This window comes from Miniopterus schreibersii (genome assembly GCF_964146895.1).
Source record: "Miniopterus schreibersii genome assembly, chromosome: 15".
Classification (NCBI taxonomy): Eukaryota; Metazoa; Chordata; class Mammalia; order Chiroptera; family Miniopteridae; genus Miniopterus; species Miniopterus schreibersii.
The window spans coordinates 50,019,106-50,038,929 of NC_138115.1; the positions used below are offsets into that span (position 1 = coordinate 50,019,106).

General features: G+C 39.5%; 1 protein-coding gene across 1 annotated transcript in view; it reads right to left on the reverse strand.

The window, feature by feature from the left end:
• Positions 1–19,824, reverse strand: part of PRKAR2A (protein kinase cAMP-dependent type II regulatory subunit alpha) — a 42,203-nt gene that overhangs the window by 14,921 nt on the left and 7,458 nt on the right. Inside the window, exons 2-6 of the mRNA XM_081160667.1 lie at positions 14,646–14,684; positions 9,568–9,620; positions 6,742–6,825; positions 4,750–4,856; positions 287–440 (exon numbers count right to left, since the gene is read on the reverse strand). Coding sequence (XP_081016793.1) covers positions 287–440; positions 4,750–4,856; positions 6,742–6,825; positions 9,568–9,620; positions 14,646–14,684 — 437 coding nt within the window. The remainder of the gene's footprint in view (positions 1–286; positions 441–4,749; positions 4,857–6,741; positions 6,826–9,567; positions 9,621–14,645; positions 14,685–19,824) is intronic.

Consider the following 19,824-nt stretch of genomic DNA (forward strand, 5'->3'; position numbering starts at 1 on the left):
GAGCTGACACAATCGCTTCTCAGCCTTTTGGCTAAGATCAAGTAGTGAAGACTTGACGTGGCTGAAAGGTCATAAGACCCAGTCGTTGCTCTGTAATTTGGAGTAAATGGTTTACTGACAAATCATTTAAGAGAAATGGAAAAATACACTGGTATAAGACCTTCCACAATGTCTTTCAGATAACTGGCTATAGAATACAGTGTTCATCAACAGCCCAAGGACAGAGGCCCAGGAGTAAAGGAAATTAATACTCTGCCCTGCAAGGGGAACCACTTCTCTAACTTACCAGTCCCCAAAGGGCGCCTTCTGAGGTGGCAACAATGGTGGCAGCTCTTGGAGTGTTGTACATCAGAGCTAGTTCTCCAAAACTTCCACGGTTGTCATATTGACCAACAGTGCGGGTTTGATCATCTTTTGTTACTAAAATATTATAAGTTCCCCTGAAAGTATAACAAGAAACAATTTCATTGATAATTCTAACAATAAACTCAAGAACTGGCAGGCAGTGCACAAACAGAAGGTACATAAGACAGAAAGGTTGTTTCGGAGATTCCCAGCAGACGTTTGCATTTTGACTTTGCATTCTGTGACCTTGCTAAACTTAATTATTAGTTCTAACAGTTTTTTTGTAGCACTGTCGGGATTTTTCAGAGGGTCATTTCATCTACAAACAGTTTCATTTCTCCTTCCCAATTTATGTGCCCGCCTGCCCGCACTCCCTCCACATTCGCCTTTCCTTCTTTTTCCTTTGCCTAGTGCACTGGCCAGGGCCTACAGACAATATTAAACAGACGTGGTGAGAGCAGAAATCCTTGTCTTGTTCTCAATCTTACAGGAAAAACATTCACTCTTTCACCATTAAGTATGATGGTTAGCTGTAGATTTTTAAAAATGCCTTTAATCAGGTTGGAGAAAAGTCCCTCTGTTTCTAGTTTGCAGACTTTTTGATCAAGAAAAGGTGTTGAATTTTGTCAAATGCTTTTCCTGCAGATATTGAAATGATTGTATGGGTTTTCTTTTGTAGTCTGTTGAAAACTAGGATGTAGAACTGATTAAAATAAAATAAAATAAAAATTTCTCTGTTTATTGATGATAATTGTAAAATAAAAATATTTAGAACTGACAAGCATTTGGAGAAATAAGCTCTCTCAATATACCACTGAGGCACATGGAAATGTTTTAAAGTTTCTGAAAGACAATTAACAACATATAGCAAATTCTTTAAAGAGATCCTTTGGCATAGCAATTCCATTTCTAGTCAGGATTCTAAAAAAGACAATCAAAGACACTGAAAAATATCTAACGAGCCCGGCTGGGCGTGGCTCACAGGTTGAGCATCGACCTAGGATCCAGGAGATCAAGGTTTGATTCCCAGTCAGGGACATGCCCGGGTTGAGGGCTCGATCCCCAATTACTCTCTCATCATTGGTGCTTCTCTCTCTCTCCCTCTCCTTTCCTCTCTCTGAAATCAATAAAGATATATATATATAAATATATATCTAACTATACGAGTGTTCACCAGGTAATATTTATAACAGCAAAAACTACAATTTAACCGGCTAACCATCGGGTATAGGCCAAATACTGGTCTATATTCACATCATACAGTCAATATAAATGATGTCATAGAATAATACTGCATCCCATGGCAAACTACTTAAACTAGATTTTTAAATCAGGCCACACAACAATGTATGACACAACAAAGAAGTATATATATATAAATGTGATAAAGAGTCAGCTCCATTTTTGGTGTCTGACTGTCAGTTCTCAAGCCCTACCCCTCCAGTCCACCTCCCTCTTCCCTCTCACATCTGGGGACGCTGAGAAGAAAGCCTTCGTGCCAGCCCATACATAGGAGCACCCTCACCCCAGCCCCGTCTTCTAAACACCGTGAAATTCCAAGCCAGTCACCTGTCCCCCGAGTCATTTTTGGACCTCTTGGGAGCTTGCCTTGCTATCCCTAAAAAGCCTCACTATGTGAGTAAGAAACCTTTTGCATCTGAACCAAATTTGGGATAATGGATTTTACCTCAACAGTAAAAGGTAGAAAAAAATAAAAAAAGAAAAGAAAAGGAAGCCTACACTCTGGTAATGAAATTATGGCTAAATTACTTTGGTTCCTGTTTTTAATTGTCTAAATTTCCTATAAAGAGCCTCCACTTGTCTAATAAAATCACTACGTAGCGTATGTTACACAAGAAGCAGAGACTAAAAGCGATCATTCAAGTATCAGTTACGTGGCACCGACCCTGCTCTTCAGGGAGCTCGCCAATCAGTAGGGAGGTTGACCTGAACTAGACCTGGTGGACAAGACAAAAGTAATGAGGCCATGAATGGTAAACAGAATTCACCTCCGTGCTTTCAGTCTCTCCTCCAGGAGACACCAGCTACTTCATTCTGGGAATGACAAAGTATTTCGGACGTCCGGAGAGTCTTCCTAACCTCTCTCACTCAGGTCCTCTTCCAAATGATGGAACACATCTTTATCACTGCTGTTAGCACCATCTTATGTAATAATTATCTATTTAAGGGTCTGTCTCTCCAACAGGTGAGGTTTTTGAGGTCAGGAACCATATCTTTTTACTTGAATGATAGTCTTTCCAATTTGTCAACAACTACTCTCGTGGCATACAAAAGAGGATCCCTCTCATTTATACAGGTAACGAATCATTCCCTTTGTAGGCAAGCATTTCAATCTTTAAGCTATGGATATGTGCAGGTGGGTGCTTATTTCCCAAACTACAGGTGCCTAATGGGATTCCTGAGTTGGTAGGAGAGAATACATGGCAAGGGGGAAAGGTGGCTGTTAGAGGTGGTAATATAACTTAGAAAATATTACTTCTAATATCGGAACTCTTTTTTAAGTAAAACATTTTTTCTAACTATAACACTGTCTCAGATATCAAGAACCCAAAGGTTATCCAAGGAGTGAGAACCTTTTCTGTTCAAGAATCTGAATGAGCAGCCCTGGTTGGTGCAGCCCAGTTGGCTAGGTGTCTAGTCCCTTGCACTGAAAAGTTACTGGTTCTATTCCCAGTTAGGGCGCATGCCACGGCCGTGGGCTCCATAACCCTGTAGGGGGTGTGCAGGAGGCAGCCGATCAATGTTATGCTCTCACATCAATGTTTCCCTCTCTTCCCTTCCTTTCTCTCTAAAAATCAATGAACTATTCTTTTTGGTTTTTTTAATATATCTTTATTGATTTCAGAGAAAGGAAGGGAGAGGGAGAGAGAGAGACATCAATGATGAAAGACTGGTCATCAATCGGCTGCCTCTTGCACGCCCCTGACTGGGGATTGAGCCTGCAACCTGGGCATGTGGCCTGACTGGGAATCGAACCACGATCTCCTGGATTCTAGGTCGATGCTCAACCTCTGAGCCACACCCGGCTAGGCAATGAACTATTCTTTTTCTTTTCTTTTTTTAATGTATCTTTATTGATTTCAGAGAGAGGAAAAGAGAGGGAGAGATAGAAACATCAATGATGAGAGAGTCACACCCCCGACTGGGGACCGAGCCCACAACCCAGGCATGTGCCCTGACCAGGAATTGAACCCTGATAGCCTGGATCCCAGGTCAACACTCAACCACTGAGCCACGCCCAGCTGGGCAAATGAACTCTTCTTTAAAAAACAAAACACCAGAAGGTGGCAGGTTTGGTTCTGGTCAGGGCACACACCCAGGTTGCAGATTCGATCCCCAGTTGGGCATAAACGGGAGGCGACCGATCGGTGTTTATCCCTCACATTGATGTTTCTCTGTTGCTCTCTCCACGATACACTAAAAAAAAAAATAAAACAATATAAAAGATTCTGAATGGGCAAAGGCTTGACAAGAAAGGGAACCAAATGAATCTGGTGCAGCTACTTGATGGAGATTTAATAACTAAGGAAATCAGGGAAACAACTGGAAAAATTTGAATAAGTCTGTACAGTAGATGACAGTACTGCATAAATGTTCATTTCTGACACTTATAATTGTTCTGTGCTTATGTAAAAGAACACCCTATTTTTAGGAAATACACAATGAAGTATTCAGTGGTAAAAGGGCATTATACTTGCAACTTACTCTCAAACAATTAACAAAGCAAATGTGGTAAAACATCAACCTGGGGAACCCAGGTTTATGAAAATTTTTTGTACTATCTATGTAACATTTCTATAACTCTGAAATTACTTCAAAAGAAAAAATTGAAAAATAAAGTTATTGGGTAGGGAAACATCTTATTGATCTTAAACTCTGATGAGAGTGTTCCTTTCAGGACTGAGAGGGGTCATGAGGAGTCCCCCAGATGATAATAACAGCTCCAGAAGTTAGGACACACTAAGGCAAGCAAGTCAAACCCACATATTTCATGTTTTCCAACATGGCTTCTACCTGGAACACAGCCAGAAAGGGCCGGAAGTTGAGGCAGTGTACTCATGTGTAAAATGAGGCTGGGATTGAAAGATCCGGATAATAACATAGCATCACAGCTATTCTTCAGTAAATCAATTCCCTTGAACACTGGCAAATAACATGTTTAAAAAGCACATCTTGCATAATTGTAAAGGAGACTTTCTAGTGTAGACAGTGGCAACCCAAGTATGGGATGTACTGAAGACTCCAGACAGCAGTAGGTAGAGAGGGACAGGCTGTGGACAGAGATAGGCAAGCTTTAAGAAGCTTGTTCGTCTGCCTAAGTCCTCTCTAAGCCAAATAAACATAGCTTAGGTGACCTGAATCCTGCAAAGCTCCATCTCCTACCGTTCTATGACATAAAAGTTGTCTCCATCATCTCCTTGGTCAATAACATGCTCATCAACTTTGACTATCCTTTCAAACATGGCATCAAGGACTTCAGAAAGCTGTTCCTGCAGGGTACACACAAGGAGAAAAGATAGCTTTTACATCTGCTGGGGAAAAATCCCAACTACAGTTATCTGTTTGTGGCTACATAGTTGAAGTCTACAAATCAGACTATTGCCCATATTCAAGCAAAAACCTAGGGGCTATCTGAAACAAGTGCTTTCCTGTGACCATTCAGCTTTGTACCTCCATGTACACAGCATAGTTGCAAAGTTTTTTGAGGCAGTATTGCTTTGAAAAAGGGTTAATTTAAGCAAAAATAGGTATCTAAATCATTTTCTCAGCCACACCCACATGACTGTCACTTGTCCTGATAGTTCCACTATGTCATGTATAAAATCATATGATGTCACCTTCTTATAGGTGTTAATTTAACAGATCATCGGGTCTAAGGGGCTGGGATGGTGTTAGAGGTTATCTTTTGGAGTAGCACAATTGCTCTGACTAGCCAAGTACATCACTTCATCTCTCTGAGCCTGTTTTTTCATATGTGTAAAACTGCTTAATAGTTTCTAGCCTGCCCAGCACTGCTCAGTGGTTGAGCACTGACCCATGAACCAGGAGATCACCGTTCGATTCTCGGTGAGGGCATATGGCTGGTTGCAGGGGGCAGCCAATTGATGTTTAGCTTTCAAATCAATGTTTCTCTCTCTCCCTTCTCTTTCTAAAAATCAATAAAAATCTTTTAAAAATAAAATGAACTGCCTAAAATAAGATAGGTTGATGTAGGAGCCAACAAACAGCTGCCTGTGTTATAATGTTTTATTGGAACACTGTCACACCCTTTCACTTATGTATTATCTATGGCTGCTTTCCTGCTACAATAACAGGGTTGAATAGTTGTGATGGAAATATTTACTATCTGGTTCTTTAAGGAAAAATTTTGCTGAGGGATGGGTAGATGGTATATAACATGGCAAGCAGAGTAAATGTTAATCAAAGCAGTTAATAAATGTGTGGTCCATAAAATTCTTTCAACTTTGTTGTATTAAATATTTTCATGATAAAAATGTTAGAAAAATATAATTAAATCTGAAAATTCAGTTATCATTTTTTCAGCACTAAAATGGTATTCTCCAACAAAACTCTGAATATTAAATTGACATAGCAATTTCCCTTAGAACATCTGATGGTATTAAGTTTACAAGGGATTTTAGTAATAGTAGATAAAGGTGCAATTCCCCTTTCCATTGATACAGATGGGTTTCCCAGAGAAAACAGCTGACACAGACCAGTATTTCTCACAACCAGTCTTTTCTTGAGCTCATGGTCCTTGTTTTTTAATTCAGTTTGAGACTAATAAAACTCGGATTAATGTTCAAGATTCTTCAGGAGGTAGTCCCTGCTATCTATCTCCACAAAGGGAGGGAAGACAAACCCACGCAGAGATCCCTATGCTGGGGCCCTATAGACACACACCACTCTGTGTGTGCCCCATGCCTGAGGTCCTCATTGAGAAGTAATTCCAATAGCTACCCCACACCTAAGGTCTGAGAAGCAGTCATACACTTCCAGTGTGTTACCTGAGATTGATGAAGAGAACTCCACACTGGTATCTTTGGAGAAATTATCCTGCAGCATGAATTCAGACCCTTTAAACTAAGCCAGGGTCATGCAAACCTGATCATTTCCTTTTTACATGACCAAACTGCATGCATGATCCTCAAATGGTACTGTCTTGGAGGAAGTGTCAAAGCAATTCTGAGAAATACTAAAAGTAATCTGAAAAGCTCATTATGATTATGGTGGTCAACACAATGCAAACATATGTAAGAAAGACAAATCTAAAGTTTTATGCCTCACATGGCTGTGGCTAAGACACTAAAAACTGTTTAAATGACAAACAGGAGAAAAGCTAAAAGACAAAAATATTTTAAAAATCAATGTTACCTGATCAAGACTTTTGAAAAGGAGAATATCTTTGCAAGATTCCTGAAGTCTGCATCTCTGTTCATCAGTTTTAGGATGAATCACCTGCCAATACAAATAAGGCCAAGGAAATTTTAAATTCTATTTTAAAATCTTAATTTATTTACAAATTGGTATATCTCTCTCCTAAAGAGTGGGAAATATTAAGAGCATGTTTACTATCATTTTAATTCTATACAAATACCAAGCAGTGCCCTGATCACGAAGGGTACTATGACAGGGGGTGAAGAGCACCCACCCTGGAGCCACCCACTGGTGGCTGCCAGCAAGTCAGCGACCCCCGGGGAGCCTTGGAGTCCTCACTGGTAAGGCAGAGGGTTATAGATTTGTTCATTCAACAAATATTAGGCATCTTTTAGGTGCCAGGCATTGTCCTACCTCTGAGGACATAGCAGCAAACACACAGACAAAAGCATCTGCTCTCATATTCAATAAATATATAAAAATATGTTGAAGAGTGATAAGGCTAAGGAGAAAAACAAAGGGGAGGGTGATAAAAAGCATGTGTGTGTGTGTGTGTGTGTGTGTGTGTGTGTGTGTCCAGAGGCAGCATCACTGAGAAGGTGACATCTGGGTAAAGATCTCAAGGGAGGACAACCTGAAGGAGTGAGCCATACCTATCTGCGTGGGAAGAGCACCTCAAGCAAGGGGAACAGCAAGTAAAACAAGGCCCTGGGAAATAACCAGGAGACAGGTGTGATGATGCGAGCAAGGGGGACAGGTCAGGAAGACACCAGGTGGAGGTTGGGTAAGGTTGATGCCCTAATGACAGAGGGCACTGTAGGTCACAGAACCGGAACTTTTCTCCAGTGACATGGGGACAATTTGAGGGTTGTGACTGAGGGGAAAAAAGGGATCTAATGTTTTTAAAGGCTCACACTGGCTGCTGAGTAAAGACCAGCCTTGAGGGAAGACAGGGTGAAAGCCAGGAAGCTACTATCATTATTCCAGTGCCAGTAGCAAGAGAGGTGTTGAGAAGTAGTGGAATTTTGGTTATTTTCTAAAGACTGAGCCCACTGGGTTTGCTTAAAAATTAAATGTGGGCATGAAAAAATGTGAGAAGCAGAGGGTGACCCTAAAATTTTGGGCCTGAGCAACTGGAAGGGTGGTGCTGCCATGAATTGAGTTGAAAAAGACTGGAGGTAAGAAGGATGTTTAAAAGGAGATAGATAATCAGGAATTCATGTTAAGTTTGAGTTCTCTACTGAAATCTAAGCAGAGACGGAAAATAAACAATGGCTATACAGGCTAGAGTTCAAACATTAACAAATAATAATAATAACAATAATAATTAGTAGTAGTGGTGATATCTGTAAAATTAGAGTTGCCATACAGATTAAACGAGTTAATACATGCAGTGTTTAAAACAGTACCGGGCATTTAGCAGATGCTCAAAACTATTACTATTATTATATTCAATAAATATTTATTGGACTAAAAAATAATTATTGCTAGTACTGCTATTATAACTGAGAGATCCATCAAGCTCCTTCCTAAGTATTGTCTTCACCCTAAAAAGAAAGGTACATCACTTAACCTAACTGGAAATAACAGATATCAAAAGTGTTAAGCATTTTGCCCCAGCCAAGCAGCTCCGTTGGCTGGAGCGTTGTCCTGTGCACCAAAAGGCTGGAGCGTTGTGGGTTCTAATCCCTGGTGAGGCACGTACAAGAGGTAATCAGTAGATGTTCCTCTCACATCAGTGTTTCTCTCCCCTCCATCCCTCTCTCTCCAAAAATCAGTAAAAACACATCCTTTGGGTGAGGATCAAAAATAAAGTGTTAAGCATTTTGAATCTGTGATACGAAAAAGTTAGTAAAAACCAATTTACCTTTTTTTTATTGGTTGTTTTAGAGAGAGAGAAGGAGTGAGAGAGATGAGAGAGAGAAACATCAATTTTCTGTTCCACTTATTTGTGCACTCATTGGTCGATTCTTGTATGTGCCCCGAACAGGGATCGAACCCACAACCCTGGCGTATCCGGACGACACTCTACCTGGCCGGGTGATTTAACTCTTAAAAGTCATCCGGAATATTACGATATCCAAAATAAAAATATTTTAAAATCTACATGTCTATTATATTCGCACAGTGGTAGCATTTTATTATTAGAATACTTCAGAAATCTTTCACAAGCTATTTATTTTAAGGCATACTTGAAAGATCATTAAAGTTTCTTCTATAACATCTTTTAAAAATGATGCTTCATATTTGTTTTTATAGACTACTTTGTTAACTATAAGAATTAAAAAACCCAAGTGTCTAAAAGTGCCCAAGTCAACACAGTCCTGCTACAACCACTGTTAACATCTGGAATATATCCTTCCAGATGTAATTGTATGAATAAGTAAATAAATAGTACAAATAAATGGACAGATTGCTATTACAACACTGTAATGGTCTCCGTCTGTACATCCTTAGGAAGGATCCAACTGTTTGTTAGGAATGAATTCCCCTTTGGGTAACTGCCGAATCAGTGGTCCTGACTACGTTTAAGGCTTTGACAGTTAGAGCGAGGCACCCCTTCTTACCAATACCTCAGCCAACCCTGCTTGCTTTCTTCTTTTTTCAATCTTATTTTTCCAATTACAGTTTACATTCAATATTATTTTGTATTAGTTTCCGGTGTATAATTCTTCATATGTGTCAACATGTTAGATAAAAAATGCCATCTTGTTGAGATTTTGTGTTTAATTATCAGCAGGGTTAGAGCTGGTGAGCAGAGGAGCAGGGGAGTGAGTGGGGAATAAACCAGTTCTACTTAGTACCCTTTGCTGCACTTCTTACCCTTGGATCAGTATCTTCCTCTTCATCATCAGGGTTATAGGCCTCAGCACAAACTAAATTTGTAGAGAAAAAAATAAAGAGAAAGATGAATAAAACAGATGTGTGCTTTTACTATGAAAATAGAAAATGAACACAATTTCCTTTTATTCACTACTTGCTGAAGCTGTAATGATTTTCTAAATCCCTCCTTTCAATTTCCAAATGTATTAAGTACCTACTAACACCAGGCATTCTGTTAGGCACGAAGAGCCAGCTCTCCAGGGATTGGTAGTTCCAAATAGGAGAGAGATGATAAAATACAGAGTGGGGCAAAAGTAGGTTTACAGTTGTTCATACGGAAAATAATACAATAATTAATAATAATACAAGAATAAACTATGTGTTTCACATACTAAGAACTGTAAACCCACTAAATCCTATGGTAGTGGCAAGGACAAGCAAGGAGGTTCTGTTTCTAAACTAATGGAATACCTGAGAAATGGTGAATCCCAGCATGTCCTGTAGACAGAACTCCCTTCCCTGCCCAGCCTATACTACTTTACTTGTGTGGGTCACACCTTCTGTGTTGTAATGCCATCAATATTCTGCCTGTCTAACAGAAACCCAGTATCCTTAAATAGAGAAAAATTAGGGAGAAGAAAATAAGAGGACACCAACATTCTAGTCCCTAAAACAGCAGCAGGTGATATTCTGCAGAGAGGGCTGCCCAGCCCCTGCCTGGTTCAGGCTCTGGGAAGGTGAGCCAGGGAAGTGACAGTGGGATGCAGGTAATGACTTATTATCTTTCTCCAAGCCATCCCTGTTTCCACAAGGTGAAATCAGGGTGCGTTTATCTCAGATCTGTCCTAAAGACTAAGGCAGACACCTTCCTGAGTTCCTAGACATTATTGCTGCCACTCCTTTGCATCTTCATAGGTATTTTGGGAGGAGACTGAGGAAGCTGCATTGAGGGCAGCTAACCAGTCACCATGTTGAACTGCAAACCTCTTGGTTCTTTGTGCTCTTAATTTGTCATTATCAGCCCAGTTTCCTAAACTAGGAAGTCACCATGACCTCCTTCCTTCTCCTCTTATCCAATGAACACATCAAATTCTACTCCAGAAATATTCGCATATTTCACCTTCATTCCATCTACTCCAACTGCTACTCCTTAGTTCACGACTTCAAAATGTCTTCTTAGAAAAATGCATTTTAAAAGCCCTTCATTTTGGAGATAGATGGGTACATGGGTATTATCATACTAACTTTCTCTAGTTTTGCATTTGTATGAAAATTTTAATTAAAAAAAATTAAAATAATAAGCCTTCAATGATGAGACAAGACTTTACTGACAATGACACAACAGGCATTAGCCTATTTCCAAGCTTGCTTTTCCTCTGATTTTAGAGGAAAATACTTTAGCGACTTAGCTCATTTTTATATTTTTAAAATATATCTTTATTGATTTCAGAGAGAGGAAAGGAGAAGGAGAGAGAGAGAGATAGAAACATCAATGATGAGAGAGCCACTGATCGAGCCCACAACCCGGGCATGTGCCCTGACCAGGAATCGAACCCCAATCGCCTGGATCCTAGGTCAATGCTCAACCACTGAGCTACACCCGGCCGGGCTCATTTTTATATTTTTAGACATTAATGTAACTGAGGCAGCAAATGTTACAGTCTTTAAGTCTCACAGTACAGAACTATGATTTAAACAAAAGTAGTTATTTTCATTAAAATTATTAATATGTTTCTGTTTGTGGAAAAACATTATGTCCTTATTTTTCACAACTGGTTCTGAATTTTTTCCCTTTTCTTCTGAACTCACCTCCCTGTGCCCTCTTCCTCTGTTTACACCCAACCTCTCTCTTTCCTGATCCTAATCCCAAATTACTTTTTTCTTTTTCTGCATAAAAATCCACTCTTATATGTCTGTGTGATTGTTGCTTGTATGGTTCTGCACATCAGAGAGCTTGTCTCAGTGCACAGGTTACCTGGGGGAGGCTGTATGATCCCGCTGTAGCCTCAAGAACTACACTGGGTGCCAGGAGACGCTGAAGACCTACTGAACATGCAGACTGAGAGCAGCACAGCCCATTGTTTGAAGGAATTTATTTTGCCACGGGTGTCCAGCAGATGTCACTAGTCAGTAATATAAAACTGTACAAAGTAACAATAAATTATCCAGCACAATTTCTTCTGCCAAATTTTAAATGGTGCTTCTTTCCTTCATCCAGAAACATGAATCATTAAAATGTGCTTGTGAGAGAAAACTCGTTTTTACAAAGAAATTAGCACAGATCCTAGTCACAAGCCTGAGGCCCTATGCTGTCCTGCTAGCTTCCATGAAGAGTTGATACAGCCTGGGTGTATTACTCAGCTTAACAAAATACCACTGACGAGGTGGTTTAAATGACAGAAATTTATTTTCTCACAGTTCTAGAGGCTAGAAGTCCAAGATCAAGAAAGAACATTATGTCTTTATTGGCAGGTTTTGTTTCTCTTGAGGCCTCTCCTTGGCTGGCAAATAGATGCCTTCTTCATTTTAAAAAAATCTTATTTATTGATTTTAGATAGAGAAAGGAAGAGAGAGAGAGAGAGAGAGAGAAAAATATATGTCAATTTGTTGTTACACTTATTTATGTATTCAAAGGTTGCTAATCTTGTATGTGCCCTGACCGGAGACAGAACCAGCAACCCTGGAATATCAGAACGCTCTAACCAACTGAACTACCCGGTGAGGGCTGGATGCCTTCTTGCTGTGTCCTCACATGGCCTCTCCTCTGAGCTTGCACTCCTGGAGTCTCTTCCTCTTCTTATAAGGACTCTGGTCCTATTGGATTAGGCCCCCATCTTTATGAGCTCATTTAACCTTAATTAACCTCTTTAAAGGCCCTAACACATTGGGGTTAGGCCTCAACATATGATTTTGAAGGAGACACAATTCAATTCATAACACTGGGTTTCTAAGTTATTTTAAACAATGCTTAGTAGTATTTCAGCTGAAGATAACTATGGATGGAAGGAATACTGAATTTAGGATATAAAGACAATAAGTCAGTAGTTAAATACATTGTAAGTATGTAAGCCCTAGAAGACAGGGATAACTGGTGAAAGGCACCTATCATGCAGAAATGAGTGACTGACATGGTGCCAGATTCTCGGTAGACTCTTCTGTTGACTGTATTATAGTCACCACTAGAATCAGATGCTCCCTGCCTAAATGTGGCATGATGCCAAACACACAAATTTACAATTAATGTGCTTTGAAGCTTCAAATTTCTGAAAAAATGAGGTTTTCTCAAAGAAAAGGACTGAAGAACAGAAAGGGTAAATGGAAGGGTAAGAAACATTCCCAGAACAAGATGACATGAAAAAATAATGCTTGTATACAATCCTGAAACACGTTAACATCCCAACTATACAACCAAACAAACTCTGGATGTTATTCCAACTTGCCAATAAAAGTATTTTTTTAAAAAAATAAAACAAACTAACTCTTGGATGTATCCGAAAGTCAAACATTTTAATTATACAAAACACTTTTAGAAAATATATTTTTCAGCTCTATGAAAAAAGGGGGTCCTTCTCAGTGTAGGAGCAATCATGAAGAAAAGGAGAGAATGTATACATTCAATAAATATTTGCTGAGTGCCTGCTGTGTGCCAGGCAGTTCAAGGTATCAGTTACATAATAAAAATTGTGAGTAAATTAAAAAAATAGCAAAATTAAAATAGCACAATTGATGTGGAAAACTTAGCATTAAAAATTTCAAAAGGTTAGCCCTAGCCAGTTTGGCTCACCGGTTAGAGAGTCATCCTGCAGACTAAAGGGTCCTGGGTTTGATTCCGGCCAAGAGCACATACCTGGGTTGCAGGCTCAATCCCCGGCCCTGGTTGGGGTACAAGTAGGAGGCAACCAATCGATATGTCTCTCTCACATCGATGTTTCTCTCTCTCTTTCTCTTTCTCTCTCTCTCCCCCCACCCCTTTCCACTCTCTCTGAAAAGCAATAGAAAAAATATCCTCAAGTGAGGATTAAAAATATATATATATATGTATTTTTTTAAAGGTTAAAAATCTTAACAAAAATTTACTCAAACTTACAAAAACAATCTAGACCATAACAGATAAAAGGGTAAAGTATTACCAAACTAGTTCCATACAGGAAAATATAAACAGATTTCCCATGTTTAGAAAACACAAATTTTTGTTAATAATCAAAGGAATGCCAAATAAAACAATCTGAGGTACTATTTTACCTCTAAACTAAAGGAGTAGGCACCCAACATATTAGTGAGATGATTTTGGAAAAGAGGCCTTTGCAGGGTATCTTTCTCGCTGCAGCCTAGTCTATAGACCGTCTCTAGAAAGCAATACTCACAGCAAAAGCCAATGCAATGCTCAGTCTCTGACCAGGGAATGCCACTCCCAACACTATAACTGAGGAAATAATTTAAGTGGCTCAAAAATGTATGCAAGAAGTTAATGGCAGCATAATTTAGAAAACGAGAAATAGTAATATTAAAAGTAGTTTTTAGAAGCCATAATGATGAACATGAAAAAAAAATGACATATTCATTATAGCAATTAATGCTATATTAATTATAGCAATATAAAAACATATATGTATAGTCCTAGCCGGTTTTCCTCAGTGGTTAGAGCATCAGCCCACAGACTGAAGGGTCCCAGGTTCGATTCTGTCCAAGGGCGCATACCTCAGTTGGAGGCTCGATCCCTGGCCCCCATCCGGGCGTGTGTGGGAGAAAAGCAATCGATATGTGTGTATCTCTCTTTCTCTCTCTCTTTCTCTCTCTCTTTTCCCCCTTCCACTCTCTCTGAAAAGCAATGGAAAAAATATCCTCAGGTGAGGATTAGAACTAAATAAACAAACAAATAAATAAAATTATATATCCATATATATATACATACACATATGTACTCAGAACTTAAAATGAAATAGAATGAGGGAATCAGATACCTTTATAATGTTCTGAATGCTGTTAACTTTTTATTAAAAAGATCAGTTTGTTTTTATTTAAGATAATACTCTCTTAAAATAGCATTTTAGTAGTGTCCTTTGAAAGAGAATACATACCTGATACTCGTCGATCAAATCTACTAGGAGGAGGTGGAGCTGCAAAAGAAAGAAGAAACAACATTTAGTCATCACAATGTCATATGACCCCATTTTTACCCTTCCATTTGCAAAGATCTTTAACAACAGAACTAGGCACCTCAACACCAAGTGATGGGTCAAATTCATACTCTTCCATAATCAACCACAGATAGGTCAACATGATAATATAAAGACAATATAGAGGAAACAGATGATGTGTTATAGAACTGTACCCCTGAAATCTATATAATTTCATTAACCAATGTCACCCCAATAAATTCAATTTTTTAAAAAAAGACAAGACAATAGCTCTAGCCAGTTTTTCTCAGTGGTTAGAGCATCAGCCCATAGACTGAAGGGTCCAGGGTTTGATTCCAGCCAAGGGAACATACCTTGATTGCAGGCTTGATCCCCAACCCCAGGGTTGGGACTCATGCGGGAGGCAAACAATCAATGTGTCCCTCTCACATTGATGTCTCTGTCTCTGTCTCTGTCTCTCTCTCTCTCCCTTCCACTCTCTCTGAAAAGCAACGGAAAATATATCCTCGGGTGAGGAAAAAAAAAAAAAGAAGACAATATAGAAAATAACATGTCTCTTTGAAAACAGGCTCTTTATAACTTCAATGTACTTAAGGTGGCAATTTTATTTCTGCTCACGTCCATGTTCCATTTAATTTGTATCATACCAAGTGAATAAGAAGTCTACCAAATTTATTGGTAATGTTATCTCATCAAATGGTTAATTTTTTTCTCTAATGTTCTTTAAAAATAATCCCAAGACCTCCTAGGCAAAAGCATTTAAATTTCATTTTTAAATAATTTAACGACTATTACACAAAAATGAAAAATAAATTGACCATTAAGTTACACACTCAATATGAGTGGATTTTCTCCTGCCCATGGTTAGTGTAAAAAAACAAAACAAAAAAAAACTAGCCTGGCCAGTGTGGCTCAACTGGTAGAGCGCTGTCTCATGCACCAGGAGGTCACTGGTTCGCTTCCATGTCAGGGCACATGCCTGGGTTGCGGGCTCGATCCCCAGTGAGTGGGGTGCAGGAGGCAGTCAATCAATGGTTCTCTCTCATTGATGTTTCTCTCTCTCTCTCTCTCTAATCAATAAAAACATATTAAAACAAATATTAGCACACAAATCCAGCTACATATTAAAGGGATCATATACCATGACCAAATGGCCAAGTGGGATTTATCCCAGGAAATTAAGGGTGGTTCAAATAAGAGTATTAAGCAATATACACCATGATAACAGAATGAAGGGAAAAAAGACTACATAATCACTTGACAAAACCCAACACTCGTGATAAAAACAAAACAAAACAAAAACTGGATATACAAGAAACTTCCTCGACATGTTAAAGTCACATGTGAAAAATCCAGAGCTAACACCATACTCAATGGTAAAAGACTGAAAGCTTTCTCCCTAAGATCAAGAACAAGATCCACAGACATGATAAACTTTCATTTTTATTCTGTTGTCAAATCATATTTTATATAACTAATTCAAATCAAATACATGCATAGCCCTTATTATTTTTTTATTGATTTTAGAAGGAGTAAGGAAGTAGAGAGGGGGAGAAAAAGAAACATCAATCTATTGTTCCACTTATTTATGCATTCATTGGTGGCTGTTGTTGTTTTTTAAGATTTTTTTTTTTTGGTTTTTAGAAAGAGAGGAAGGGAGAGGGAGAGAGAGAGAAACATCAATGTGAGAGTGAAACATCCATCAGTTGCCTCCCGCATGCACCCCAACTGGGAATCAAGCCAACAACCAGGGCATGTGCCCTGACCAGGAAACAAACCAGCAACCTTCCAGTGTATAGGACGATGCTCAACAAACTGAGCCACACTGGCCAGGGATTTTTTTTTTTTAAATCCTCACCTGAGGATATTTTTTCCATTGCTTTTCAGAGACTATAAGGGGGAGAGAGACAGAGATAGATTAGAGATAGAGATAGAGATATAGAGACAGAGATAGAGAGATACAGAGATGAGATAGAGACAGAGATAGAGATAGAGATAGGTTGAGACAGAGATGAGAGAGAGAGAGAGAAACATCGATGTGAGAGACACATCAACTGGCTGCCTCCGGCATGTGCCTTGACCGGGACTGGGGACGAGCCTGCAACCAACTTACATGCCCTTGGCCGAATCAAACCTGGGATCTTTCAGCCCGTGGGCTGATGCTCTAACCACTGAGCCAAACTGGCCAAGGAAGGGTGTTTTTTTTTAAAGATAGAGAGAAGGGAGAGGAAGAACCATCAATTTGTTCCACTCATTTATGCATTCATTGGTTGTTTCTTGTATGTGCCCTGATCTGAGATCCAACCTTCAACCTTAATGAACTGGGATGACACTCTAACCAACTGACCTAGCTGGCCAGGGCCTAATAAATGCATAGTCTTTAAAATAAACAATGTGTTAGTGAGGAGAAAATTTTGTACAAAAAATGAGAAAAAAAATAACAAAATAAACATGTGTTGAAATTCACTGAATTTGTTTCACAATATACTGACTTAAAATTTTTAAATGCAAACTTAAAATCACTATTTTCATAAAGCATGCAAAAAAGACAAAATGATTTTTTTTTTTTTAAATCCTCACGTGAGGATATTTTTCCATTGCTTTTTCAGAGTAAATGGAAGGTGGAGAGACAGAAACATCAATGTGAGAGACACACATCGATTAGGCTGGGGATTGAGCCGGCAACCAAGGTACGTGCCCTTGGCTGGAATAGAACTGGGTCCCTTCAGTCCACAGGCTGATGCTCTACCCACTGAGCCAAACCAGCTAGGGCAACAAAATGTTTTTTGTTTTTTCTTAAATATATCTTTATTGATTTCAGAGAGAGGAAAGGAGAGGGAGAGAGAGAGAGAGAAACATCAGTGATGAGAGAACCATTGATCTGCTGCAGCCCAAAACCCAGGCATGTGCCCTGACTGGGAATCGAACCCTGATCGCCTGTATCCTAGGTCGATGCTCAACCGCTGAGCCACGCCCGGCTGGGCCAAAACGATTTTTTAAACTCCTAAAGCATTTCCTGTTACTGTGAAAGAGTCCAAAAATGTAAAATAAGTAAATAAAAGTTGACTTGCAGTGGAAAATGTAATTAAAAACAAGAGACTTAAGGCATTTAGCTTGAACGAATGAGTGGATAAAAAAGTAAACAAAATGGGTAAAAACATGCTGCCTGATAAACCTGTGTGCTGTTTTTAACTAGTACATGGCTTATAAGCTTTTATAGGGCCAAAGAAACAACTGCAGTTAAACAAGATACATCAAGGCACACAGAGGATGCAATCAAGACCACAACAAAGGGACCATCTTATTCTAATTTCACCACTGCTTAGGGAGCTCAAAACAGAACACATCAGGCTCTATGTGGATCAGGCGAAATATCCAACCAGCATAACAAGTATGAAATTCTTCCAGCAGAAAACAACACCTAAAATGCACTGCGCTAGCCCGAGGGAAAATAAGTGATTCAGATATGGCCCCTGCTCACAAAGATCTTAGGAGCTGCCTGAGGAGTGACCTCAAATACTCACATCATAATTGTAATAGTGTGATATATACTACAACATGGGTGAGTACAGTATGCTCTGTGAGCACATAGGAAGAGTGTCTACAGAGAGGGAAGGAAGGTCCCTGGTCTACAGAAAGTAAGGTCTAAGCATGATGAGCTGGAAGATGAGGGAGCTTGTGATTTCAGGAAATAAAAGAAGTATGATATGAGCATGAGCAATGTTGAAAAAGAGCACAGAATGAGAGTGAAGAGGTGAGCAAGTGTACTTTGGAAACCATCCTGTGGCAGAGAGACATTCAGGAGTAATCCAGTATAGAATACCTGTCCTCCTGCTCTGCTGATTCTCCACCTGCAGGCTCTCTGCTTCCCTACGGCCCTGGACAGCTCTAAGACCACTGGAATGAGGGTAGGGGACTTGGACACTCCACATAAGGTGGAACTGAACTGAAATCACTTAGAAATGTTCCCTGTGAGTGGATCAGCTGTGGACATAGCACTTCTGTTACATTATGAAGGAAGTGGAGCAAAGGGAGTCATCACAGACTGGATTTTATAAAGATCACTCTGACTGCAGCTGGTGGACGAAGGTAGTAGCTTAGGTTAGATGTGTGGCTGTGGACAGGAGGAAAATAAATGGATTCCAGAGATGTATACACTTTAGTGACAGGCTCAATGCTTACTCCACAAATGTCAAAAAAATAAAATTATATCCTTACAATCACTAAAGACAAAGTATTCAATATGGATATCATTCAATCTATAAATAAGGGTGCTGTCATAGATTCCAAAATCATAAAATGTAAGAACTGCAAAGTACCTATAAAGTCATCTGGCCATGACAACTCACAAGGAACTCTCGTTGATGAATCATCCCCAACTCCTTCCTTTCATTACTCACATCTACTTCTCTAACAACTCATCTGTTCTCCCTCCCACTTTATTTCTTGAATCAGTCTACCTTTCTCAATCTCCACTGTCATCCTAGTGCACCATTTCTTGCCTGGATGACAGCAACAGATCCCAAGCTTATGTTCCCACTGCCAATCCCAAAATACTTTGGAAATGTTTCTGGCTGTCACACTGGCTTTTTTGCCAAGTTCCCTCTCACTTCAAGGTCTTCTCCTAGAATGCTTTCCCCACCACTTTGCCTAGTTAATGGCTATTTCAAACTATGGAATTAAGATGGTGTCTACCTCTCTCAGGGTCGCCTCTTCAGGGAAGCTTTATTAGCCTGCCTGATGAGATCAAATTCCTCTTACAGGCTCTGAGAAAACCAAGTACCTTGCCTTCAAAGCAGTGATGCTGCAGGTGCAATGCTAAACGACGTAAGTGGTTATTTGGTTGATGTTGGTCCCTCCTACAGACTGTGAGCTCTTCCTAAGGAAAATAAATTAGGTCTGGTTTTGCTTACCAATGTATTCCCAATGCTTGGCACATAATAGATCTTCAGTATAACATTTGCTGAATGTGTTTATAAAATGCCTACTCTGTGCCAGGAGTACATAAAAGCATTCATCCTCCAGAAAACCTGGGGAATTGATGATCACAGGCCTAAAGATTTCAGTGAATGGACAACCAGGAACCCAAAGATCCTGTGAAATGTCCCCATAGCAGCTC